The 27,490-nt window shown below is 35.8% G+C and overlaps 2 protein-coding genes across 3 annotated transcripts; both read left to right on the plus strand.

Moving 5' to 3' along the window:
• Positions 1-230: 230 nt before the first annotated feature.
• On the plus strand, positions 231-19,694 carry LOC145220015 (uncharacterized). 2 transcript variants are annotated; one of them, XM_080087301.1, is made up of 14 exons: positions 235-282; positions 2,040-2,243; positions 3,322-3,426; positions 4,856-4,939; positions 6,510-6,673; positions 8,060-8,155; positions 8,550-8,676; positions 11,374-11,448; positions 12,521-12,712; positions 14,147-14,248; positions 15,196-15,342; positions 16,307-16,372; positions 17,086-17,223; positions 17,694-17,759. In XM_080087301.1, the coding sequence occupies exons 2-13, from the start codon at positions 2,100-2,102 to the stop codon at positions 17,197-17,199; spliced, it is 1,416 nt and encodes a 471-aa protein (XP_079943427.1). In that variant the 5' UTR covers positions 235-282; positions 2,040-2,099; the 3' UTR covers positions 17,200-17,223; positions 17,694-17,759. The 2 variants fall into 2 exon arrangements, with proteins under 2 accessions (XP_079943426.1, XP_079943427.1); XM_080087300.1 differs by lacking the exon at positions 17,086-17,223 and having other exon boundaries at positions 231-282; positions 17,694-19,694.
• Positions 19,695-23,161: 3,467 nt separating this feature from the next.
• LOC145220018 (tumor necrosis factor alpha-induced protein 8-like) lies at positions 23,162-26,613 on the plus strand. The gene has a single exon (XM_080087303.1). The coding sequence runs from the start codon at positions 23,307-23,309 to the stop codon at positions 23,868-23,870; it is 564 nt and encodes a 187-aa protein (XP_079943429.1). The 5' UTR covers positions 23,162-23,306; the 3' UTR covers positions 23,871-26,613.
• The last annotated feature ends 877 nt before the right edge of the window (positions 26,614-27,490 follow it).

A 27,490-nucleotide genomic window follows, 5' to 3' on the forward strand; every position in this document is an offset into this window, starting at 1 on the left:
TAGCGTTTGCACGTTTCCTTATGTGCAGTTCAGATAAGTTAGGTTATAGCATTTTACATACAGTTAGGCTTTCTTCTGAGATTCAATATGCGATTTTGTTACTGGTTTGTGATATAATTGCAGTTGACTGACAGATGAAATTGTTAATCTATTTTATGTGCAGAAGGAACTAAAAATGGTCTACTTGTAAACCTTGCCTATTTTAGTTACTTTGCTAATAAAAAACTACCACTTGCTAAAACTACTTCTGCAAACAGAAACATCAGTTGTGTTCAACAGAAAGTATGTGCTTTTATATTGGTTAATTTATTTGGTTATAAATTTAACACTTTTCTTAAACTGGTTGCATTGCTATTCACCCAGTCTGCAGAGTGTGGCAGCTGCACGCGCGATTTTTTTTTGAAAAAAAATTTTTGCACTCCAAGTTTTGGGGTATGCACGCGAAAATTTTGCACCAAACGCATTTAATTGGGCTGTCTTGACCGCGAACTTACAGGTCGTGCACGCACGCATGTGGGACATATAGGTCCTGCACGCACGAGATCTCGTCGGGAACTGCCATGTTCTGCAGACTGGCTATTCACTAAGCATGAAAAGTTTAACACAACTGGATTTTGTGGCCCCCTAAGGCACCAGTTCCCAACCCTTCTGGTGCCGTGACCCCTAGATAACAGTTGCCTAGTTGCGGCGACTTTAAGGAAAAAATTGCTAGGCTATTAAATTGACTGAAGTTTTTTTCTCAACAACGAAGTGGTCCATGGGTTTATTTTATTGGGGCTAGTGGTTCATTGCCTAAAGCAGTATGGGAACCATTGCTATAGGTGAGCCCAGGCAAATTGTCAGGCGACCCCAGTTAGGGTCGCGACCCACAGGTTGGGAACCGCTGCCCTAAGGGGTCAATGGGTATTTTTAGGGACCTACTTTGGTATAAGCCCTCACAAGTGATACTCATACCTACCAATTAACTACAGTAAAAACATATGTAAACTTTCAACACCTTTAAGTTGCAAAAATAAGATGTTAAAAATCTTGTATTAATTAGGGACCCCTTATCTTCATAATGCACAGAGTTGAATTGTACTGATTGTATTCATTAAAAACTGATTGACTTTCGGTTTCCATCTTCATTTTTTCATATGCAGGAGCTACAGGTTTTACAAACTAAAAAAAGTTGAGAACAAATGGTTAAGCTTAAATTTTTGTCTTAAAATTTAAATTTTTTCGGAGAAGAAGTTAAGCTAGGTTTGGAGTTAAACTAGACTAGGTTTAGGTTTATATTATCAACTCCCTAACCCTGCCAAAAATGCACATAGTGTGCTACTGTATTATATACTTGTAACATGTACAAAGTTCATTTTGATGCAGATTGCTGACAAATCACATTTTCATATTTATCTTACCCTGAGTTCCTCAATATTGCTCAAGCATGATACTGCTACTTCTTCTTTAAGCACAACCAGCTGTTATTCAACAGTTTATAGTTGTGAATTTATAGTAGAATGTATGTCTAATATAAGCTAACTGTTCATGTCTACAATACCACTAGAGGTTTTTGTTGTCAAGTAACCAGAGGCAAAGTTTGTTTGTGCTTCGGACCAGTATATGTCTGACAGGGTTTAGGCATGGGCAACCCATGAGAATATGGCAGCTGCACGCGCGATGTGCTTTGAATTTTGTTTTTGCATGAAATTTTTTTGGGGGTTGCTCAGGAAAATTTTGCAGCAAAGGCATTTAATGGTTCTAACTTGACTTTTAATGTTTGCTTTGTGCCTGCTTAAATTGTTAGTGCATGTGAACTTAAGGGTCGTTCACATGGTCATGCGGGACATTTTCGTTTTGCCTGCCTAAGATCTCGCTCGGAACTGCCATGTTTTGCTGACTGGGCGATGGGGTTGTTATTCACACATGGGGTGGATAACATGAACAGTCATTGTTTTTCAGTCTACATAATGTATTGTTTCTCCACAGCCCAATGAAACTAGATTAAGACCAGTATTTGTCATCCTTAAAATTAATTAAAAATCTTTTTTCTTCTCCAGAGTGTATTTAGTGTCCAATCATGGTTGCTCCTTTTAAGTATGGAACTGTTAACAAAGTAAATGTTTGAACCACTTAAAAAGAGGAAGCGTAGAATAGAGCACTGCGATAACGTCCCCAAAAGTGCAAATCACAACGGTTCTCTTGACCAATCAAATTCCTCATCCTCAATAATGACCAGTGGTAACCTCAAACACAAGATAGAGGTATGCCAAAAACTGTTTACAAATATTTAAAACGTTTTTATGGTGTCTAAAAATTATTATAGTGCAGTTAAAGTCCTGAAATAAACTACTTCTATGATTATAAACATTTTTAATGTGGCTTTAGTTGCCTAAAATAATATAAAACAGTTTAATTAAGGTTGGCAAGCCTATGTTACATTTATAAGAAGGTTTAACTTCCACCTTTTAACAAAAAATGCAATTTAATAGTGTAAGTGTAATGTCATAGCAGACCACAAGAATCAGCCTGTGTAACTGGGTGGTGACCGACGGATCTGTCTACACTTATCAGATATATACAAAATGTACTCAAAAAGAGCAGCAGACGATCAGCGTCAGTGTAATGTTTTATTTTTGGAAAACTGAAATATTAATTTCGCCTATTTGGGCATTGTCAGTTTCGGTCTAAAAAGAAAAGAACGATAAAAACACAAAAAAGCTAAAACGGTAAAATACTAAGCAAGTAACAGCCGAAAAATCAGACTAAAGCGATGAAAAACAGTGGAGAAGATCTGCAACTAACACCAAAGCTGACTGACTGCTAAAAAAGGGGGTGGCAATAAAGGCGCCGTTAGCAAGCGAAAAAACTAACACATGTAAGAAGGCAATGACGTCATTAAGTGATAAGGGGTCGTGTGTTTTTATCGTTCTTTTCTTTTTAGACGGAAACTGACGATGCCCAAATAGGCGAAATTAATATTTCTGTTTTTCAAAAATAAAACATTACACTGACGCTGATCGTCTGCTGCTCTTTTTGAGTACATTTTGTACACAATTTAATAGTGTGTATAGTATTTGACCAATATTTGAACTATTTGACAAGTATTTGACCAGTCAAATACCCAACCCTACTTTTATTATTTTACTAAAGGGGATCTTTTGAAAACTAGCAATGTCATTGCTCAGTTTTAAATAGTTAGGATTTGAGATAAAATTATTTTACATGTTGTACTCTTTGAATCACCCTTGTTAAAGATCTGTATGTAAAAGTTGTGTAAGTTGGGGCATTAAAATTCACAAATTGATTTTCCCTTTAAATTTTATTGGCCTTTAATTTTAGGCATTCCTTGAGCCAGAGGCCAACATCAATCAAAAACTGCCAAAAGAGCTTCTTTTAAGGATATTTTCCTACCTTGATATTGTCACCCTCTGCAGATGTGCACAGGTACATTTATGGATTACATCTGCCTTATTGTCCCTTAGTTTAGTATGTAAGCTCTTGTACATACTCTGTTGGTTGTGCATTTAACATGTATTTTTATATAACTTTAAAACACAGCTATATATTGAGTAAAAACAGTGTACTTGGCACTGGTTGTGTTCAGCCCATCCCTTTGACAACATGAGTACATGTTTTTGGGGTTACAGCTTGTTCCAAAGTGTAATTGTACTGTATGGAGATATTCACACCTTCCAATATCTCGTAGATGCAGCATAGTTTGTAATGCTAGTAAACCAATAGCGCAGTAAAACGTTTATGAGTCTAAGCACAAAACACTCAAGGATTTTATTGTCACACGTTTGCTTTTCAAATATACTTTTATTGGGTTAAGAAGGTTTTATAGAGCAGGGCTGCTCAAACTTTTTTGCTCTGCGACCCCATTTTAAAACAGAAATTTTTATGCGACCCCTTGATGGGTAAAGCCCAGGGATGCACAACCTTTTCGCTTTGACAGCCGCATCACAGATCTTTATTTAACCAACGACCGCCTGTTTGCTTGTGTTTTTAATTACTGATGGAAAGAAATATATTATATATATACCGTCTAATAGCGCCTAAAAAGCCTACATTAATTTCTAACTTGAAACACAGATTGACAGCCCTAGCTTTTATGACGTCGTAATCTATATTGTGACGCTTGTGGTATCTGCTTTTTCGCATTGTTTGCACACAATAGGCATAAAAACGCCTGGCGCATATGGCTACTATGCTGGTAATATTCTTTTAAGTTCCACAAAATGTGTTTAGAACAGTTTGAAAATCAAAATATTTGACAAAAGAGTTTTTGTTTATGTCACGACCGCCAGTACATGTATGCTAATAAACATGTTCACGGCCGCAGGTTGTGCATCCCTGATAGCCTATACACGGGAATAATTTTTAAGCAATAAATGTATGCAAGTATGCCATTTATTGTGACTGACGTAATAACACATTATGTTTCGCGACCCACAGTTTGAGAAGCCCTGTTATAGAGCACTTGTTGCTGAGTTTTAGACTTCATATGCCATAATGGGTAAAATTTCTTGTGTGTTCTAAGATGATTATAATATTTTTCAACAACCCTCTATGTAGCTCTATTTATGTGTTGTTACAAATATGGTATAAGCGATTCAATAAATTTTCTTACGTTGTGTGTCCTAAGGTATTAATTATCTTTTTTAACAGCCTCTATGTAGCTCTATTTATGTGTTGTTACACATATGATATAAGCCATTATAAATAAATTTTCTTATGTTCTGTGTCCCAAGGTATTAATATTTTTTTCAACAACCCTCTATATAACTCTATTGAAGTGTGTGCTCACAAATATGATAAAATAGGATGGTTATCAGTTCAAATTGCATAATAATGTTTGTTTGTTGACATTCAGGTCTCGAAACACTGGAATGTGTTGGCTTTGGATGGGAGTAATTGGCAGAGAGTGGATTTATTTGACTTTCAGTGTGTTGTTGTGGTAAGTGATTGCAGTAGAGATAAAAAAAATTGCTGCCATGGGTTTGCTTATAAGCCTAACCGATCATCATAGCTTTACTGCAAATGAAAGCAAAATTGATAAAACCGGGGTATTATAGAAATGCTTTTCACATGATCTGTACCTCTAATAGTAGGTATGTTTTGTAAATGATCTAATAAATAAAAAAGATTTATCAGGGCAATAGGATTTTAGCTTCAGTGTTACAAAGATGCAAGAAAACACACAAAAATTGTCAATTTAAAAAAAAAAAAAAAAAAAAAAAAAACAAGTGTCAATTTTTGGTCAAGACTTTTCGATATATGTGTTCAGTAGATTGACCTTTGTTTTGTTAAACTGTTTTGGCAACTGTTGGTGTTAACACTTGATATAACATTGTTACACAATTTGCATCTTAACAATAGTGCAATTTAGGTTTAGCAGTTTGTTCCAAAGGTCTTTTCTCAACCTTCTTCATCAAATACCACAGTTTCAGTGGATATTGCTTGAATACCAATGTTTACATAGCATAAAAACCTCTACAAATGATCATTTGTTTGTTCCCTGTATTAGCTGTGACCAAACATTCAATCAATAGCCAGTTGAACATATCAAGATATCAATATCACTTTTTTGGTTTTGAGACTGTCACTTTGGCAGTTGGTTTCTTGTGTCTTATTTCACAAAAGGTTTAACACAAACCTGCCAGATGTACCTATATTGGTTGTTACCTTGAACATTGTCTGTGACAAAACGCTTGCATTTACCTTTTGTACACATTTTTATTTTAAAGTCAGGCCTTGAAAACCTGCCCGATACAGTTTATCCCTGGGCATTTGGTTAAGTTAGAAGGGTGATACAGATAACTGTGCTGCCAAATGTGCTGCCATGTTTCAAAGAAATGTACTTATTTTTGGCTTACAGACTTTATGTCGAAGGTACAACAATGTTAAATGCATTTTGTTCTAACTGATAATAATTGTAAAGGACATTAGGTCATTTATAACAGTTCAGTAACCAAGGCATTGTTAAGCAACATTAGCATGTTAAAGTAGTTAGGTTGGTTAGGAAGCTAACATTGTTCTAAAGGTTTGGCATTTTTTTGGCATACACTATTTGACATTAGTTATATAAAACTGTTTTTTGTGTGTGGAAAAATCCATTTTAATGAGGTAAATCATGATTCGTTTTCCAGTGTCCTTTATTTTCACCCAGATCGATGGCAACCCTGGTTGTACAATACATATAAGATATAACTGTGCTCAACAAAAATTCGTTTGTTTTTTTTACAGAAAAAAGTTGTATGTAGATATTTCATGGGGGATACTCTAAAATACCCAATTTACTAATATACTTATGAAAGTGTTGACAATTAGGACTATAGGGTCGGGGTTAGGATTTGTAACTTATAATTTAATCTTAGATACCCTTTTGGGGCTAATATTCTTACAATCATTAACATGCAGTGTTTAGTACCATCCACAAGTATTATTAGTAGATTGCACATAAATTGTGTAGATTGCCTATTATTGAGGTGCCCTTTAATAATATTCTATGATGTTTCTTTTTTAAGGGTCGTGTTGTGGAAAACCTATCTAAGAGATGTGGTGGTTTCCTGAAACAACTGTCGTTGCGCAGTTGTGAAAATGTGGATGACAAAACCCTTCGTGTGTTTTCTCAAAACTGCAGAAACCTTGCCCAGCTTAATCTGTTCAAGTGCAAGAAAATAACTGACCAGTAAGTCAGACATTTTCAATCTATTTGAATGAGGAAAATAAGAATAAAGGCATTTTTGGCAAAAGTACAAATGGTTTTATTTATAAGGGCCCAGGATAATGGAAATGTCGAGTTTGTGGCATTAAAAACCAATGTACATGATACCATTTTATTAAGGTTTTACGTTTGAACGTTTGTAACATCCCACTATAAAGGCTCCTTTTTTGCCAAATCACGTTCTCAATATCATTTTGCGATTATTTCATGAAAAAAAATATAGTAATGGATTAAAATACATTTACATGTATGTTTAAAACATTTTACTTAATAAGTGTTTTCAAAAATTATACTATGTCACCCTAAATGTTTTCCCCAGTCATACACTAGTTTCATAAAAGGAGATTAAGTTACAAAATGTCTAAATGCAATGTTTCCTGTGATACAACATACCTGTCATGAACTACATGTTTACACGAAAAGAAAATAAACAATATTACTTCAGAACATTTCCATATTGTGGTTGGGCGCATCCATATCCCAACATATGATATATTACTGTTTGTCAATTGAGGCAATTTTCTTGTTTATGTTAGTAATGGGCTAAAACCATGGGGGTTTTGGATTGTCAAGCACCAAGTATTTCTTAGAAATTGTAAGTGCTTGAATGAACATGTTCAATGCATTGTGACATCATATCTGGCTTCATTGTAACGTTAGATTGGAATTTTGGTTTTTATTTTATGTGTCAAACTTTATTATTGGGCAAAGCATCAAAAACTAAACTGTTGGGCACCATGTTGAACTTATAAACTAGCACAACCCTGCCCTACTAACTGTTAAAATAAATCTGACTTGAACAAATCTAAATACTTCACATAACTGGTTCCAACCTGGGTGGCCCATGGATGATGTTTTTTCCTCTATTGGTCTATGCAATGGTTTTGGGGGTCCATAAAGGCAAGTAAAACATGTTTCTCAAAAAGCAATGGGTAAACTTTGCATAGGTATCCATAACCTTAAATTTTTTTAAAAAAGAGACAAGTGTTTGGGGCCACTCCTCTTTACGTTAAACAACCAGGTAATGTGTGTTTTTATGTTCAAACAATGGATAGTTATCAAAACTAAAATACCTTACTGCTCCTATCGTACATTCTATCACACAAGCTTGCCTTTAGGAACTGAAGTGCTGCATAGGCAAAATATATTTATCTCAGTTCATAAGGATGGATGACTTTAAGATTTAATGAATTTGTCTCAATAAGCATAAGGTTTATTACAGTCTTCATCCACTAAGCAATATGCTGGGAGATTCTGGTTTAAAGTTCAAATATACTCTATTACAGATTTTCACAAGACTGTTTAGTTATGTATCAAATTTTTAAACACTGCTTTACTAACTTTTACTAGGACGCTTGTGAGTTTGGGAAAGAACTGCCAACTACTGCGACATCTTGATATTTATTCCTGTCCACTTATCACTGATGAAGGGCTGGAACGATTAAGGTATACTGAAGCAGTTTTCAGGCCTAACAAACAGCAGAGTTACATCCAATTTGGTACTGACTTTGTTTAAAAAAACACTACATGTGTTAATTATACAATCTTAGCTCTAGTATATATTGCATGATTAAAAAATACTTCTTGAAATTGTCAACAAATTTTGTTTAAATAAACGGAAAGAAGGAAAATTGTTTTGCACACTTTCACCAAAGAACATAGATTTTCTAATAGTAAAATACTATATAGAACATAGTAAAATAAATTTGTTTCCACTTAAATTTTTGATTCTTATCATATTTTCAATTGACAAATATGCTTTATAATTAAAAAGTACGGAAATGCCTGTCACACTAATTAATAAGGTTGAAACATTTTAAACAAATGTCATTTTTTGCAGTGATGGATGCCCTCAACTATCACATCTTGACATTTCATGGTGTGACAAAATTTCTGATCGTGGAATCAAACACATAGCAACTGGCTGCCCAAAGTTAAAGCACCTTTATGCCAAAGGTGTTATTAAGGTACAGATTTTGCAAAAATATGTAACTGAGTTTGAAATGTTTCCAATAGTACCTCAAAATGTTGAAAGTTTATGCTATAATTTGAGCAGCAAGTTTCTCTTTGATTTTTGTTTTGGCTTATAAGATTTTGCAAGGGTTATTTTGATAGACCTAACATGTTTTTTTTATCTTTGAAACCTGTGTTTGAAGGTAGGGAATTTGGTTAAATTTTATGAAATCAATAGCATAGCATTGAACCATAAAGTATTTAGTTGTGATTGTCTGTTGAAAAGTGTGAAGTTTAATCGATAAGTGACACAAAATATTGTGGGACATGGTAAAAATAACAATTTTCAGACTTTGGTTTTAGTTTTCTCGATGAATGTTTGGAAATTTGCTTGAATGTGTAAAACTTCCTGTTTCAGTTTCACTTACGAAGCTTTAGTTTTTTAATCAATATTTCAGCAGTATGATTAAAAATGTGTTGATGTCTTGCAGTTAAACAGTGTCACTAAAGTCTGTTCATACAATTTTTGCAATGTGACTCTTTATTAAGGTGTTTTTTCACACTTATATATATATATGCGTGTAATAGAGATTAACTATGCCCCCCTTGTGGTGTAATGTAGCTTTGTTCCATGCATTTGGTCAAAAAAGAGTGCTTTAAACTTTTTCAAATTTACACAGGTAATATATATCTATCAAAAGTTTATTGTCCCAAAGTTTGGCCCCACTTTACCCAGCGGTTTACCCACAGTTTTCTCAAAAAAGTTAAATTTAAAAGCATATAGAGCCAATAAATGATAAGCTGCAGACAGTGCACACTGTTTCGACCTATAAGGTCTCATCAGTGCAGCTGGTGACGAGAGATCGGCCGCATTGGCTAGTGCGGCCGATCTAGCCAATGCGGCCGATCTCTCGTCACCAGCTGCACTGATGAGACCTTATAGGTCGAAACAGTGTGCACTGTCTGCAAGTTAAATTTAATTCTAAAAGAAATATCATTGATTGTGCTTAATCTTTAAAACTGACGGAGCATAAGTCTTACATCAAACATCTTATGTAAATAGCATCACATTTCACATTTACTTGAATTGTATTAGACCGCAAAACCTGTACATAATAAAATAACATGATAAATATAAATGGTTGTAATTCAGAAGGATGTAAGTGCGAAGGATGAGATCCTACCAGATCGCTTTGCTTCAAGGCATGAATAATTAAACAGGACCCATGACTTTGTTTGTCCTGGGTGCTTTCCTTAGGCAAAGTTACTTGGCCCAGTTTAAACTAATTGTTCACATTATTTACTTGCACTGTCTCAAAACTTTTCTGAAATGTTATTTTTTCTTCTAGTTTTTACGTGGTTGGTCCAAAAGTTGAAATTCACTTTTAAAAAAATCTGTTTCTTCTGCAAAAAATATATTTTTCTGGCTAAATGAGAGGTTTTCAATATTTTTCTTCTGACACAATCTTTTCTACTTGTCTTCAGCTTATATAACTCATTTTGAAGTATGTGCAGGCTTATTTAACTCATGTGTTTTATAAAATATCTATTATGCTACATTTTTTACACCATGTGTATGTATATTTGGCATTGAAAACCAATGTTTAGAAGTTGTGCCATTTTAAGAAGTTTAGCTGTAGTGATATTTATGCATATATTTGTAGGCATTTTTTTCTTTTCATTTGAGTCATGTTTTTTTCATATTTTTGCCACTTTTCAATAATTTGTTTCTCCAGGGTACTATTTAGCAGCAAATTTACTTCTATACATCAAGTGTGTTTTGCCTCAATGTGAAGCTATCCAAGAGTTTATTGAGTCATATAATGTTTAAGAATGTATGGTCCTGACATGCACTTGAACTTAAATCATGAAACTTGTATTTCATGTAGGCTTCTATCTTTTATATTGTCTTTAGATCCTTTGCATTGTAAACTGAAACTTAAATTTTCTAAAGCGGATTTCTTTTCCATAAGTTTGTATCATGTTATTCAGGATAATGTTACCAAGTTACATATCCTGGTTTTAGTGAATGTAACTTCATGTAAAAAATTAATATTGCTAGTAAATAAGTCGTGGAAAAACCACAAGAATAGTCAATTTCATGCTTAATCTTACTATCTTTGCAATTTATTTCTTATTGACAAAATGTTTGGGTGATAGTTTGTCAGGAAATGGTTGATGGCAACAATTTATCACATGTGCTGGGTAGCTCAGAACACTTAATTTAGCTGCTTTAAGGCATGCAGATGGTGATTGTATATTGAGTTTTTTGATACCATAAGGTAATGTAGAAAAAAGTTAACTTCATTGAGGATTGATTTTGTTCAATACTGTTTGAGAATGAATCTATACTTTTTTCTGGCTGCTTTTTTCGGGATATCTTTGATTTGTTTCTATATCAGTACCCAATTTAATTATGTTTGCTCTTTAGACTTTGCTAAAGAAAAAACATTGTTATTCAGCAGCCTTAGTGATAGCTGTGTGAATGGGTGAATATAACATAACAACATCTTTCATTTTTCGGAAAATTTTGGACATGAATAAATTTCAAACATCTAAAATTGTACTTTTGATAATGCACTTGCATTGCAACCATAACTGTTTTGGAAAAAATCTCTTGTTAACGAGAAACAGACCTCTTTGTGTTCGTTTAATTAGTAGTAAGTGACGTAAAATTTAAACTACTATTGATCATGTTTTTGTTGTTGCAGATCACAAGCAGCTGTCTGGATCATCTGGCTAAAAACTGCACTGGCCTTGTAGTTTTAAATCTTCAAAAATGTGCTGTGAGTAAACTTTTTTGCTGACATTGCACCTTTAACCAGTGGTGGAATTCAAAGTTTTTGTCAGTCGGTTCTATCACAAAAGTCAAAAAGTCTATTGACAGTTACCAGTAATGCTAACTGGTTCGCTGACCTCAGAAAATTTCGTGAGACAGTTCTATAGAACCGGTGCGAACCGACTGAATCCCACCACTGCCTTTAACATATTTTTTTACGATTAATTGGGTTGGTTTTTGATTAAGGACTTTAATTTAATGACACTAGTCAAGCAAAACTGATGCAACCAGATGTACTAGGAATTTTGTTCAGGTTTTGATTTGCTAAGTCAAAATCAGCCTTCCATGCATTCATGTGCAATCAAGTGTGGTTGATATAAATTCCAACCTATAGTGTTTTGCACATTTGATAGCAGCTCAATAGGGATTGTACATTTAAACTGGACTGCTCAATGTATATATTGTGAATTACAAAATTATTAGTGGCCACTTTCCCAATAGATTTTTATTCGAGAAATTTGCTTTATTTGTCCAACGCTAATTTGTTTGTATCAGTAAATCAACCATTTTATATGTCAAGTTTTAATTACGCTAAACATTTTATAAGTTTAGTTTATAGGTGTATTAGTTTGAACAGTTCTTCATCACAATTTACTAATATTGGCAAACATGCCATAAGTTTGCCAATCTTGACATTTTTCTTTGAATTTTTTTGGTTTAAAACTTCTTTCTGAATAAATTTCTTTAGTATATATCAACTTCAATGGTGAAAATAATGGCCCAAATAGACAAAAAAGTGACATGCTTTATTTTTCGAATGTTTTGGCAAATGCTCATGCTATCATCAGTGATATGAAGCCCACATTAGTTACACCCGTTTATATACATCTGAGTAACATCAGGGAGTGATAAAAAGGTGCAAAACAAGCGTCGCATAAAAACGATAGATAAAAAGGTGCGCCGAAACGTTTGAAATATAAAGCATGTTGCTTTTTACGCCTATTTGGGCCGTTATTTTCACCATCAAACTTATGAACAGATCCCTATATAATGTTCCAAAATATATCAACTTACTGTAGAACATATCCGATGAGGGAGTAATGAGGATTGCTGAGAGATGCCACGACCTAGAGACCATCTCCTTGTCCGACTGCAACATTGCAAATGACAATACACTCAAAGAGTTAGCACAGAACTGTCCGAAACTTAAAACCATTGAAGTGGCATCTTGTGGAAATTTGACAGACGAGGGTTTTGTTGCCCTTGCTAAAGTAAGTAGCTGGTATTTGTCTGTTAATGCTAAATCACATGCTTTTTAACTTACTGTGGGGCAATAGTAAAAATGCATTTTTCCAAATTTTAATTCTTTTACCGGATAAAAAATAGGTAACTACTTGTGATTAAAAAATACTGAGATTTTTATAAACCTTGTACTAATTTTTGGTGCCAGGTAAAATGCTGCTTAAATGTGTATTGTGCAATATATTTCTTGCCTTGTGAACAGAAAACCCTAAGTCAGTTTGCAAAAAAACCTTTTAGTATCTGTCATTACCTTATTTGGTTTTATTTTAAAGTTGTGGATCATTGGCATTAGCAAAATTGATATATCTGTTTTTCTATTTATGGTTCAAACACACATTTTTGAATAGTGTTAGCAAAAACAGGTCCATTAAACAGCTTTTACAAGCACTGTGGCTCTAGAATATACTTCTAATAAAGAAAAACTTTGCACTTATTTTTGCTACTTTGGGTAAAAATCAAATCAGCATAGTTTTCTCTAGTACACATATGCTACATATGGTATGTTTACCCTAGCTAGTACACATATACTACTAGTGCAAGCTTTCTTAACATCCAGTTTTTCACCAACAATATATGTCAATTAAATTGTTCTTGACATGATGGTAAAAATCAATATCTTCTATTTTAAGGCTGACAACCCAGCATTTGGCCTGAACAAAATGCTTGATTATCTTTTAAACAGTTCACAAAAGTGTAGACACCTGTCCTTTTAGCTAAAAAAATTAGTTAATTGCAAAGGAAACTACAAACAATGCTTTGAAAAACATATTTAGATGAATCTTACATTTTTTCTGCATATATTGATGTTTGTAAATTGCACTAGTGTTACTAAAAAGTTGCTAAAAATGTTTAGTAATTCAACACACTGTGACAAATTTACCCCTACTTTAAAGTGTCAAACCCATCAGCAAATTGAAAGTGTCATATTTTGTGTTTCTACAGTCAGGTTTTCCTAAACTTAGTCCTACTATGGGGCATATAGTCAGTCAGGTCTCTACTGAAAATTCAGGCACCTAGTGATAGCATGTTGATTCAATTTCAGAACATTCTCAGTCAACACTAGCATTATATGAGTACTCAGGCATTTAGCTAATTTGTAGTTTGTGTAGCTAATTTTGTGTTCCATAAACATGTTAACTGCAAGAGAATGTGTGCTGCATTGTAACTGCAACCCAACAAATGTGTTTAAAAACTTGAACATTTATCTATGATATATTAAAATCGTATCTATAATTAGATATACATACATATTATTACTTACACATAGGCTTTTGGTGTGACATCCATATTATAAATCATGGGTGAAATGGGCACTGACCAGGTTCATAGATTTTACACAATGTATATAATGTACTATAGTAGTTTGTGGCCCATTTGATTGCTAAATTTTGGATGCTTTTCAGAACTGTCCCCACTTGGAAAGACTGGACTTGGAGGAATGTGTGCAAGTATCAGATAAAACCCTTCGTTATTTGTCACTTCACTGCTTGAAACTTACTGAACTGGTAAGTTGCATACAAATCTACAGCTTGTGAAGACCATGTAGCTAACAGTGTCGTAGGTAGATGAAAATTTGGGGAGGGGCAAAATAGTTTGCTGTCTAATACAACTTTTTGCTAATGCTCGGTGTAACACGTGCTTTTTCCTAACACGTCAGTTGCCAAACTTTGGTTTGATGGGACAGCCAAAACGCTTTATTGATTTATTCCATGTCTACATAAATATAAAAAGCATGGATTTCAGCTTACAACTTGGTGCCAACAGTCATTTTTTCTAATTTACATATTCCTTTGATAGTTGAAAGACGAAACCACAATGATGAGGGACAAAATTACACTAAATTAAAGTTTCTCAATATACAACTTTGAAAATTTGGGTGGCTACGCCACTGGTAGCTCCCCGGCTACGCCACTGGTAGCTAAAGCTTTACTTTGCTACCTTGGTTTACCAATTGTGCTGTTACTATTTTACAGTTCATAGTGTTCTAGGGTTGCAGTGCTATATGCTCTTTTGTATTAGAGCTGGGTTGGTAATTGTATGAAAGCTAATGTGTTAATGTGATCTTTTTTAAAGCTAAAAACAACCTAAAGTATTTCCATTAGAACCCTTTAAAAGCAACAATATTTCTGCACAAAAACTTTTAAAAACAGAAGTTTGTCAATTGTTGTGATCTGACCAGTCTGTTAATTATACATTTTTAGAAAATACTAAACTGTGTAGTATATCGTAAATCATGAGTCACCAGAGACTCAGTACAACAGATGGAGACAACAGTCGCGTATAATAACAGACTGAAAACTTTGACAAGTCTGGAGTCATCCACTGTTTTTTATGCTTAAATATATATATTTCACCTAAGTAATAGGCATCATCAACAGTATCTAAAAACAAACAGCGCTAAAATTGTATGTCTGTTTTGAGAAAATAGTTTCAATGCTAAACTTTTTTCCAGACACTATCGCACTGTGAACTGATAACAGATGGAGGAATTCAAGATCTTGGGTCAGGACTGTGTGCAACTGACCACTTGGAGGTGCTAGAGTTGGACAACTGTCCTCTGATATCTGATGTGAGCTTAGATCATCTTGTTGGCTGTCAGGTAAATTTGAATCTACCTGGTGTTGTAAGTGTCATATACACACATGTTCAAACAACTATTTATGCGAGTAAATCTAAGCTAGTGGTTCTCAACCTGTGGTACGTACATCATTAGTGGTACTAGTGATGGGACGATACCAGGTTTTGAAGCGAGTTCCGAGTACGAGTACCACATGTATATACCTTCGATACCGTGTACCAAGTACTTTAAGTGTAGTGTTGTACTTAGTTGTATATCACTGGCTAATTTATCTGCCATGGTCGGGGTACAGGCATGCACACACACATGCCCAAAAAATGTAATCACCACGTGATAGCGAAAAAATATACGTAACCTGACGGAACGATTTTGTGCTGTCCAAAGCAAATATTGGCAAAAAGTTGCCCATATTCTTATGGTGTAAATCTGCCTTCGGTACTCGCATGCTGGTATCGAAAACTGAGACAAAATATTTCGATACGGAGTACGAGTATCGATACCACTGAAATCGTTCGATACCATTAATACCGAGTACCGAGTACCAGGTACTCGTCCCATCACTAAGTGGTACGCCAGACCTTTAGGTGGTATGCGAGTAGCTATCTGTTATATTTAATCAAGTCAAATCAAAATTGCAACTCTACCAACTTATCAGTCCTGGTTTTGGCGAAATCAGCACCTTGGACATTTTTTAGGAAGTGCCAACCTATGCTGGTGCACTGAACTGATTGAACACATAGTTTTTTGCTAATTGGCTGTTAAAAGCATTTATTTTTCCAAATGTTGTGTAAGTGGACAAAAGTATTTCTTGTTGCCTGCTTGTAAATGAGATTTTGTCGAAAGGTGTGCACCCCTTTTCTGTGTCCTGCTATCACATGGTGTATGCCTTATCAATTGCCATGTTACATTTTTCTCCATCATTTTGCATTTAAAAAAACAAACATGTTATTATGTGGTAGGGTCACTTACCTTCATATATTTACAGAATCTCATTCGCCTTGAACTGTACGACTGTCAACTTATCACTAGAGCAGGAATTATGCGACTACAGGTGTGTAAATTTTTTTGTGACCATTGTGAAAAGCATGTTTTTGGTGGTGACCCATCACACCAATCAATTTATTTAACCCTTAAAGGCACTCATAAAGAACCAATGCTTTTTACTCATGATCAGTCATGAAAAAAGGTTTCAAAAATATATTTTATTTGACCCAATTTGCATAATAAAGTGATTACTTTTTGGTTTTAAATTTGTGTTTGCTGACATGTTATATTGTAAATCTACTCTTAAATTGTTAAACTCAAATTTTTGTTTAAAAAACGATTTATTTTGGTTTGATCAAAATGAAAAAATAATCCAAAACTGATTAAAGATGTATTTTTATGGCAATATTCCCCCAACATTTGGCAAAACAGAAAAAAATAGAAATTTAATCCTTTTTCAACCCATGTACACACCCTTACCAAAACCCCCAACAAAATTTACCAGTTTTACTAACTGCGCTTTTCTTTTTGTTTTCTTTTCTTTTTCGGTGTGCATAATCCCTGACGACGAATGAATTCGCGCCGCTGCACATCAATTGGCCATCCACACCCAACTGCATGGCAACCCCCTAATTGACCCTACCTGCTCACCTACCAAAATACACAACTCATCGCTGTTGCAATTCTGTTTTGCCTGGCTTTTGGGGGGAACCCCCTTTCGGGCCATGTTGCTTTGTGTGTTTTTTTCGTGTGCGTTTGCTGTCATGCTGCCGAAATCAGGCGCATCATCCTAATTTAGTGATTCACGCCTATTTTGCACCCGTAACGCCTCAGCCCTCTGTGGCACCGGCCCCGCAGAGGCTGTGCCCCGACTGCAGGTGTACGATATTATGATGTGAACCGCTGGCATGTTTTAAAGTATGTAAACACTTACCTATTGATTTGCATCAGTTACCAGGTCAAATAGTGTGTAAACCGCTGAATAGGATATAGAATATATAAATTGGCATTATATGGAAAACCATCACTATTCTAGTTTACAACTGAAAAACGTTGTTGTCCAAAATTGAACTGGTTATATCAGATAATAAAGATTGAAAATATGATCTTAGATAACTATAAATGTTGCTAAAATATGGCAATCTTCATATCCCAGTGTTTTCCAACCAGGGGTTCATTGACCCCCAATGGTTCTTTAAAATGGTTTCAGGTGATCTGTGAAAGTATTTCAAGTCGTTTTAAGCAAAATCTGTCGATTGCATAGAAAAAAGTGCCTTACATGCCTAAAAAGTTATTTTTGAAACCTATACGAAAACTATTCCTTTGCCAAAGTAACTTAAGCCTTAGAAGTAATTATGACGTGTCAATATATGATTATGACATCACAGAACGCCTTGCCGAAGATCAAGATTCACGCGTACTTTGCCCACCAACCCGTGAACCCGTCCGCAGCCAACCAATATCGGGGCGGGAGACGTCGTTACTGCCGCTGTTGCGCCATCTTGTGACCAACCCTGGACGGGAACGACATCCGCATAGCGGCGCCCTTGAGACATTACACATGCACTTCGCAGCCGATTGGAAAACGCTATTCGACACCTTGCAACCGTTTTTTTGTTTTTGCCACTTTACACTCTTGTATTTTTCATAGAAAATCACTGGAATGTGGAAATTTCAACTGCCTTGTAAGTTGTGGAGACAAACTGTTGGTTAAAAGTTTGTCTGGTCCGAAAAAAAATCAGAAGAAAAACAGCCTTTAGTTTACGGACAACGAAAGTTTCAAACCTCCAGTTTCAGCTTTCTTGAACGGTTTAGCCTTAAGTTAATTGAAACCTATTGTTTAATTGCACTTTTCAAACATGTTGTGGGTTGACATTGAAGTAATTGTTTTGGATTTCAATTTTAAACGATTTTTCCCTGGTGCTTTCAAACATACAAATATCAGTTAAGGGTAATATTTTGCGTGGGCTGTCCCTTTTGCAGAACAAAACTAGAATAATTTTATTCTTTGTTTTGTCTCAAATTTAGGAACATTAATGTTTGGTTCTATTCACTAAATTCACAGACACGGCCCTTGGAATGTGTATTGTATTTTTTTGGGTATAATTTTAAAACATTGTCCCTCTTATATGAAGTGCCAATAACATATCAACACACCTTGCTTTTTGGCACATATTGCTGTGCCATCGCAACCAGTTAAATGCAAAACTGTATACTTGGGCAAAAAATTCTCCACGCAAGCATACGGATTGGTACAGTACACCACATATGAACGACAACCTTTTCTGTTCGTCTATCACACGCGTTGCAACATATGTATACATGCTATCGCTCTTTCTATATTGTATGTAGTACATAGGCAATCCCTTTCCTGTAGGCTTTACGCGTATATACATATAGCATGTAGCCTACATCGTTTCTACGCCACCAAATCGTGTTGCAAACATTTTGATGTTATTACTGCCCGGATTTTTTGCCAGCTTTATAATTTAGATACAAATCGTTGACAAGAAATGCATTGCTTACTGGTCGCATTCATGTCTGCGATGCTAATGAGTAATTATGTTAAATCACTAGCAAACTGTCACATTCTTTATGCCTTACACGCTGAAATCGGGTTCCCAACTAGCATTGCGCAACGAACCTTAACAACATAGTTTTCTTCCTTTTTTTCAGCAAATGGACAAATTAGCATTTAGTTTCAAATCGGCTAATCATTGATCTAAGCCTCTGTCATCGAAAATGTGTTGCCTGTTCGGAAGCAATTGTTTTCTATAGGTGCTGCAAAATTACATGTTTTGACTTTTTCTCAGATTTAAAAAATCTATTTGGTCACGGAAAAAATTCACTTTCTGTTTTGACAATTAACAAAAAACGACCAAAGTTGTCTTCACTAGGCTTATTTCGCCTTGTCCAACAAGCCCGTGTAGGCCTATTCTGCTTTCAAAATTTGTGTGAAATCGCTTGAAGTGCAGCCGAATGCTCAAATTAAACCCAGTTTTGTACACAGAAGTTGTTTAAATTTGCCCTGAAAGACAAGTCTTGTAATCGGCTTGGCATCGAACGCCAATGTGTCAACATAACTATTCCGTAATAACAGTTAAGTTGCAATGATTATGTATTTTTTAAACATAACTGGTCAAAAAATGTAGTTAAATTATGGCAACTTATTTCTTTTCTCGTTCACTGCTCTACTTTGTCGCAAATTTCAAGCGGAAATATTTCAAATCGTGTTTTTTATGTTCTGTACGTGTATTTGTATCCAATCTGTATCATACCGTTTGCACGCTCTCGTTCTCTCACGTGCCCTGCTGTAGAGGATTGTTCGTTTCCTTTTTTCCTCTGTTCTTCTTTCTGCTTCTGTTTGCTTACGCTTTCCGCTCGTCAAGCATCACCCGTGAGTATTAAATACAGTAAAATGTATGCGTCAAAAATATCACCTGAATTGAATATTTAAGGATGTACTTTTAATTTAGAGATATCGTAGTTCATGGTTCTTCAGTGCATATTTCTGTGACTTTTTGAAATCTATAAGATAGGGTTTGTTGCCCTTTAGCGTTTAAATTGAAAACTTAATCCTTCTATTTTCAAGCTGTTGCTGCGAGGCATAATATCTACTTTTTAGAGCAATTCTATTTTTGCACTGACGTTTCAACGTCCTATACAGCTGTTCTATACGTCCTATACGACCTAGGTCGCCTTTTTCAGGGTAAATAACATTGAATGTGCGTAATTACATTTATTCTATTTTCCCATTTGAACAGATTGATCGATTTATGTAACCTGACGTTGTAGCTAAAATAGCCCTCTGAATCCACATGTAATTACATTTGCAGAAAAAAATACGTGGGACTATGTTGGGCTGAAAATAAGATAATGGAAAACCAAGATGGTCGAATGCCGTATTGATCACATTTGATAAAAGTGGATGTTACTTTTTGCAGAAGATATTTAACAATATGAAAAACGATCGTAGACGATCAGACAAATTTGGTTTTGGCGCCAGGCGTCGCTGATTTTCTAATATCGTGGCGCCCACTATTTTGAAACTTGGTAAATAGCTTGCGATTTTAAGACCAACGGTATTTAATGGAAAATCAGTCTTTTAAACTGAGGAAGGAAATTATCCATCTTTTGTTTTGCTGTTTTATGTTTTTATTAGTTGCAAAATGTCCTGGGTATGACGTTAAACTGCATCCGTCGTTCCACTGAGAGGTAGGCCTACTATCTCACCCCAGCAAGGTTTCGGTGGTTATGGTCTCCAATGGAGTGAAGAGTTGACTCTTAGCCTAGCCAACACATGAAATAGGAGAAGGAAAACTCTGATTTCAAGCCACCTACCTCGGTAGGGGATCTGAGCGGATGTAGAGCAGCCTCGACAAAAGCTCTGGCGGAAAGGAACTGGGGCTCCCACCGCCGTACAATGCCCCTTGTATACAATCATGTTTGATTGTCGCCGACGTCAGACTCTAACAGGGCACCTCTATTGATTGATTAAGTTGCAAAAAGTTCACTATCAAATTTGGACCAAAACGAATGCAATGTATAATATTGTTGTTTATATATTTACACCAAACAACTTTTTGCATGTACCAAACTTGTTTTAACGCGTAATTAAAGCGGTTTTGTAATGCCGTACCGGTAGTTATCTTCTCAGCAAGCATCAAAGCGGTTTGAGGTCTGTCTGTGACGTATGCGGGAAAGTCCCGGGCCTGCCTTTTTCTCTGCAGTTTTGTCGCGAAATTGCTCACAACGGTGCAGACTGCACAGTGTGATACCGATGTTATTGTCGGAGTAATTTGTATTTGCTCTCGAGTGGTTACGCGTGGGCTACCGTGCGACGCCTCTATCGCCTGCGCAGTGTTTTTTCGCAAGAAGCTGGCGGTTTTTAATGAAAAACGCGTTAGCCACAAGGTTTTTTGCTTACAGGATGACATAACTTTTTTGCGTAACTCTGTTTTTGTTGGACAAAAAATTCAGGTTTTGCAATGTTACGTTTTAGGGTCTTTGTTCGCAGAAATAATACAATTATTATAGGCAGGTCTGTCGTGCGTAGACGTAAAATATTTTGTTTTCAAATGCCAACGCGTTCTGATAGATTTATAGACTAATAAATATAACCTGAATTTTGATTTATTCGTATATGTTTACATCTATTGATTTGTTGTTTGTCAACTAACGAAGTAAACAGCTTTTTTATCGTCGTGCATAACGAATACCATGAACTGTAATAAATAACATTTATTGCAAGTAATTTGGATGACATGGGGTAATTAAGTAATTAAGCAGACAGAATTGATCTTTGTTTGGTTTGTTACCATGTTTGATTATTTTAGTGGGGACAAAACCAAACGAATTGAGGTGTTTTGCAAGGGTGTCTATGATCTTGTACTTAAATATCTAAAGCTGTTGTATGGTTTGTTAATATTAGACAAATAAACAATAGTTTTAACCATTGGCCCAACAGCAAATGTAATTATACATAATTTCAATGGAAATATTGCCCTATTAGAAATGAATTCTACTATACCTGCTACATATGTAAAAAGAAAGACTTAATCTTACATATAAGTAGGAGTTTTATGTGATTTGGATCCTGGTTTAGTTTTGTAGTTTTTAGGTTTAACTTATCAACAAAAGCGATCAGATGCAAATACATTGCTTGAGTCTCTAAACATTATGTTAATGAGCACATGTCAATGGGTATTATTCCATAAAAGGCAACTTTGATCCTGAGTATAAATCATAATGGAATAATGAATCATTGCAGTGAGTCATTACAATTGCCTGCAACACTAATAACTTTTTGTATTATTGCATATGGATCATCCAATATCTGGAATTATTAATCCAGGCCAATAAAGTATTTTTACATTAGGGGGCTGTCAGCATGATTGATAGGGTGTGTCAGTTAAGAATTATGTACGAAAGCTGCCATGTAATCACACAGCATTGGCTATTTTGATGTGCACAATTTGTAGATTCTGGGTAACTATTGGGTTCTGGTATGTTTAACCAAAGTTGTTTCAATTTTGTTTGATTTTTGCTAAATAACCTTGTTTTGGAAAAAAATTAATGATTGTGGTGTTTACTCTTATCAAATAAATAAATATTTAGCTTACAAATAGCACAAATCTGTGAATCTATTGATCTTAAATAAACTATTTAGATTCACAGTATGTACACTGTATGTCTTCTGAATAAGTTTCATATAGGTAATCTGGTGATTACATGGTGTCATTATAATCGCTTGCTGGTCAGGCACTGTAAGCATCACTTAGGCTGGTTTGCTTAAAATCAGTTTAAAATATTTGTGAGTTAATCCTGACCTCCTGTCTGTGTCTGACTAACAGATGATGAACGATTACAACTTTTTTATCTGCCATTGAATTGTTTTTGAAATTTTTTAGCCTTTTCAATTCCATTTGGAGTATCTGTCTGTCAACATTCCACTATGTTCATCTAGTAATATAATATTAGGTTACATGTGCCAGAAGAGCTGTACAAATAATAGTAGGCTATTAACATGGTGTTGTTGTTGTTTGAAGTGTATGTTTTGGTTAATTTACATTGGTTATATGGGTCATAAAGTCTAATTGCTATAAATGTGTGGGTTACTATATTTTGTTGCTGCAAGACAGACTAGGAGCTGAAGTCCCTAGCGATTAAGGCTAGCTGCCTAACGGAGCTGAACAAATTAATTGCAGAGATCTATTCATAATTAACTAACTTTTTGTTTTCAAATGTGGTACATCTGTGTTTAGCTGTAGCAATCAATTATTTAACTCTTATTGTGATGTTCTATGTGAGCTGATTGGTTCTCTGTGTCTCTTTAAGGGCGGTCAAAACTTCGTATAATGCAACATTATTTGTATCATACAGGCCTGGATAGTTGCTGTGGAGCACTAGATTTTAATATTTTATTTATTTATTTTGACTGGGGTTTCGATTTCTTGCTGCAACCTTTTATCTCTTAAACTGTAAACCCACAATCCGTCACTATGGGAGACGAGGTTAAATCCAAAGATTTTGGATTGAAAGCACAAAAAAAGATTTTGGGAAAGATGGCATCGAAAAGTTTAACGAAAAAGATTATTGATGAGAAGACCTATGACATTTTAGATGAGTTTTACAAGGTTAGAAGGCAGCAAACAGGAAACAAAAAAGATGCTGAAAAAATGCTCCACAATATCATCAAGGTCATGATCAAGGTTGGTGTCTTGGAAAAAAACGATCGTTTTTCCGCTGATGAGGTAAAACTGGCTCACAAACTGCAGCAAAAAACAAAAATGGCTGCCATGACCATAGTCAGTTTCTACGAAGTGGAATTTTCATTTGACAAATATGTCTTGTCAACACAAATCAACGAAGGAAGGACCATTTTGCAACAGCTTGTCGAAAACCATTTGACATCCAAGTCTAAGGACCGTATTAACTCAGTGTTTGACATTCTCGGGGATACAGAGTTTCTAGAGCTTCTGTTTGAACCAAATGGCAACTACAAAGATTCTCTGGCCAAAATTGCCATCCGGCTAAACGAACTCCTTGATGATGGGGTCTTATAAACCTTGCAAAGGACAGGTATAAGGTACTTAACCCTTTGTGCCCCAAATTTGAGGAAGAGGCAACATGGGGTTATGCACAGACTTTTGCTGTTCTGTTGGTGTCGAACGCCCTTCCTAATTCCCAGACACTACTTTGTTTTTATCGAAAACCCTCCGTTTACTGTACCTGATGTTACATGATTCAGTCCTTGAGGTATATATTTTAATATGCAACATTTTATGCGCATTCAGTTTCCTGGTATCTGGGAATAGCTCTCCAGTAGCGGATAAACTTGAAAAGTACCTGAATTCTTGTCACTTTGTGGATTGAAAATTGACGCTGCTGCGAAACGTGTATGCAAAGGGAAACTCGTTAAACCAATGATGTAACTTTGGGTGTGCATGTTTAGAGACCTAGTTTCGGCCTGTAACTTTGTCACTCACTTAGCCGTGGGTTATTGAGAATGCATAACAGCTAGCATAAGCAGCCTACTTCCTGGGCCATGGTGCGTTGCTCAGTGCACACCCGCCACCACACTAAACTCTGTGTGCATGTTTGCGTGTGTGCATGCGCATGCGCCTTCATCATCATTTCCTGTGAAATAATATTAGCGTGGTCCTTGCTCCGAGGCTGTTACATCTGCCTGCGTGCTTTTGTCGATGTCAACTTCTTCAAATCGACGCTGTTTATTTGTCTTGACGCCGAGAGCCAAAACTGAATCCTGTGCGCCGGGCGTGTTTATTTGCATTGTAGTTTGACACACCAGCAATTCTCTTTATTAAAACACCCACTAGTATGTCGGATTTTGGCCCAGAGGGACCAGCGTCAAAATTGTCAAACAAATGTGTCAACGACACTTGTTTATTGGCACCCCATGTGGCATGCCTGTGCGGCCAAATACATTTTCCTGTCTTCCATAGTTTGTGTCCGCAAAGGCGTTGGCTTTGAGTAACCTTTCATGTTCTAAAACCGTTCCTTTTAACTTTTTATTTAGTTATGTCCGTTTATACGTGATTTGTAGAGCTATTTTTTCGACGCTGCCTTAATTCAAACCTCGGTATTGGATATGCTAGCCCTATGGTTTTAAAATTTATATTACAAATTTATATGACACTCCTTAAGTTGAAATGTCTTATGTTGGCAGTCAGCGTGTATCACATCTATTCCATGTCAATTAAGGTTTCGCTGAAACACACACCCATCATACATACGGAAACAGTCGCCAAGCATTATGCGGGTAATGTATTATAATTGCCCAATTAAACAGGTGGATAGCCCAGCTTCGCCTGTGCTTCTGCACTACACCATATAGCTGGCAGTAATGTTATGGTACCTAATTGCTGCTTTTATGAAGCTTGGCTGTAATAACATGGCCAAGTGCTTTATCGTTCAAAGTTAGATGTAAAGTCCATGCTGCAAAATTTATACACAATGGCGTGTTGTATTTGGTTGGTGTGTGCCGCGAAATTTCTAAATATACACATCCTGTTGTTTTGCCCAAACAACAATGTGCAGATGATTTTAGATGATGTAATCATACATGCTGCCCGTTGAGCATCTGTTTGCAATCATACCGTTTAAGCTCCCTACATTATGGTCAAGACCTAAATGAATGTACGTTATGCAATACCCAAGCCCTGCAGACTGCCAATCCCCTTTGTTTCTAAATTGCTTTTTTCTACAATAGTGACCTATAGAGGTAACAATATTCGCCAGAGCTAAAGAGATTACACCATTTGTGTTAGTAAGTTTTCCACGCCCGTCCCAAACTGTGTTCTAGCGCTGTGCAATGTATTTTGTTTTGTATAGTTCTTGTTTGTGTGCATTTTGCGGTCCCTTCAGCCATGCGTATTCTGGATTGTTCGACGAATCGCTGCGTTTTTGCGGTAACGGTGATACGATTGCAGGTCACCCGAGCCTATTGCTGACAAATTTTAATGTCAATGAGCCTTGATAGGCACTTCACGAAACAGCTGGCATTAACCTCAGACACGGAATAGGCCGCATTGTCTGGCTGCAAATTGAGTCTAAAAATTATACACTAAACTGAAAAAGAAAGATTTTACAACCTTGCAATCATGCTTTTGCATGGAAAGCACCATTTTTACTGCCCTTTTTAATGTAAATTTAAGCCTTAAGATTTTATCCATCTTTAACATTTTTACAACTTTGTACAAAAATGTGACCAAAAACTGGGACATTCAAATGATGACACATTTCTTTATTTCAACGTTTCATTGCAAACTTTAAATTGTTTTTAAGGTGTGAATTTAGTGTCGTATCAGCAGTTTATGCACAAATGTTGTTTAAAATCGAAGGCCTCGTTCACAAATTTTCCTTACAGTCCTTAAATTGCCCACAGGCCTTGTCGTACACAGGTTGTTGTTTTGTACGCCTCTATTTTTATTTATGTTTCTCGTTTTTATTCTGTATTGTAAGACACACACAATCGTATGTTAAACTGTTTGGTTGTGTTGTTATTTCTGCCTCTCCCACAGCCTTTAAGTGTCTTTTTGAGTCAAAACTTGCGGAAGACTTAACCGTACGTTGCCTGATCGCAAACACCAAAATATTGACTTGATTTATGCGTTGCACCGGAAAAGTGCAATCACAAATTAGGTGGCCTTCAATCAACCTTTCGCAATGCTTTTTAACCCTTATGTTTCTTGTGCGATTTCGCGTATCCTTACGCGATCTTTGTTCTTGTGTCTCGTGTTGCGCAAGTCTCTAACTATTATGAAATAAACTGAAACCAAACACTAAGTTTAATGTTTGTTTATTGTGTCCGAGTCTGTATATGTACTATGTAGTGTACTAATACTTCTATGTTATGTGTCACGTGTTTAGCCTGATTTAAAAAAAACCGCAACTTTCAATTGAATTAAACAACTTAATTAATGTGTTTGTAAACTTCCCCTAAAGACCCTTAATACTGGTAAAAACCGATCGTGTACATTGCTTTGCATATACTTGTTCTGCTAAGTGCATGGCAACAACACGCTGTTTTTCTCAGAATTTTGGGATGTTGTTTAATTTAAAGCCAGCATGCGTCTCTTTTCCTGAAATGACTTGCACGATTAGCTGTGACATAACAAAATTTTTACATCACTAACAGTGGAAAACAGATTATATTCACATTCGCTTTACTGCAGCACATGTGCTTGGTATGGTAGTTAACCACTATTTTAATGGTGTCAAAGGTCATCAAGGTTAAAAAGTGATATGAAACTTTTATTTTTGTCTCAGTCCACCTGTACAAACGTTGTTCAAATCTTCTTAAAATTGAGCATTTAATGTAAATTATTGCGATTGGGTGTGTATCTATTAGGTATTTGGGAACATTTTTCAAGCAGTTTGATGCATGGAGGTACCAACATATTCACCATAAATAGAAACGGTGGAAGCATTGTCTCATTTAGTATCACCAAATATAGACATCGTAGATTCACTTAGGGCTGGTGGTGACTGTCAGTAACACTGGGGGCCAAACCCGAGAGGAAATGTTACGCGTTGTACAGTGCAGGGTGGCACTGATGGCGCAAAGCAAAGCACGAGTCCGTGATATGAGGCGTTAGTGACATGCACTCTCACTGGTAACGTGTATCATGCAGCGGAACATGCCACTCAGCATAAAAATCTC

Source organism: Phallusia mammillata, chromosome 3 (assembly GCF_965637545.1).
Source record: "Phallusia mammillata chromosome 3, kaPhaMamm4.hap1.1, whole genome shotgun sequence".
NCBI classification, from domain to species: Eukaryota; Metazoa; Chordata; class Ascidiacea; order Phlebobranchia; family Ascidiidae; genus Phallusia; species Phallusia mammillata.

What these genes read in the sequence shown, in the direction of transcription:
- LOC145220018 (XM_080087303.1), top strand. Translation starts at nt 23,307, where the DNA reads ATGGGAGACGAGGTTAAATCCAAAGATTTTGGATTGAAAGCACAAAAA.
- LOC145220015 (XM_080087300.1), top strand. Translation starts at nt 2,100, where the DNA reads ATGTTTGAACCACTTAAAAAGAGGAAGCGTAGAATAGAGCACTGCGAT. An exon ending in TAAATCTTCAAAAATGTGCT is followed by an intron (nt 11,449 to 12,520) that starts GTGAGTAAACTT and finishes AACTTACTGTAG; the next exon opens with AACATATCCGATGAGGGAGT. An exon ending in CAGGAATTATGCGACTACAG is followed by an intron (nt 16,373 to 17,693) that starts GTGTGTAAATTT and finishes ATGACATCACAG; the next exon opens with AACGCCTTGCCGAAGATCAA.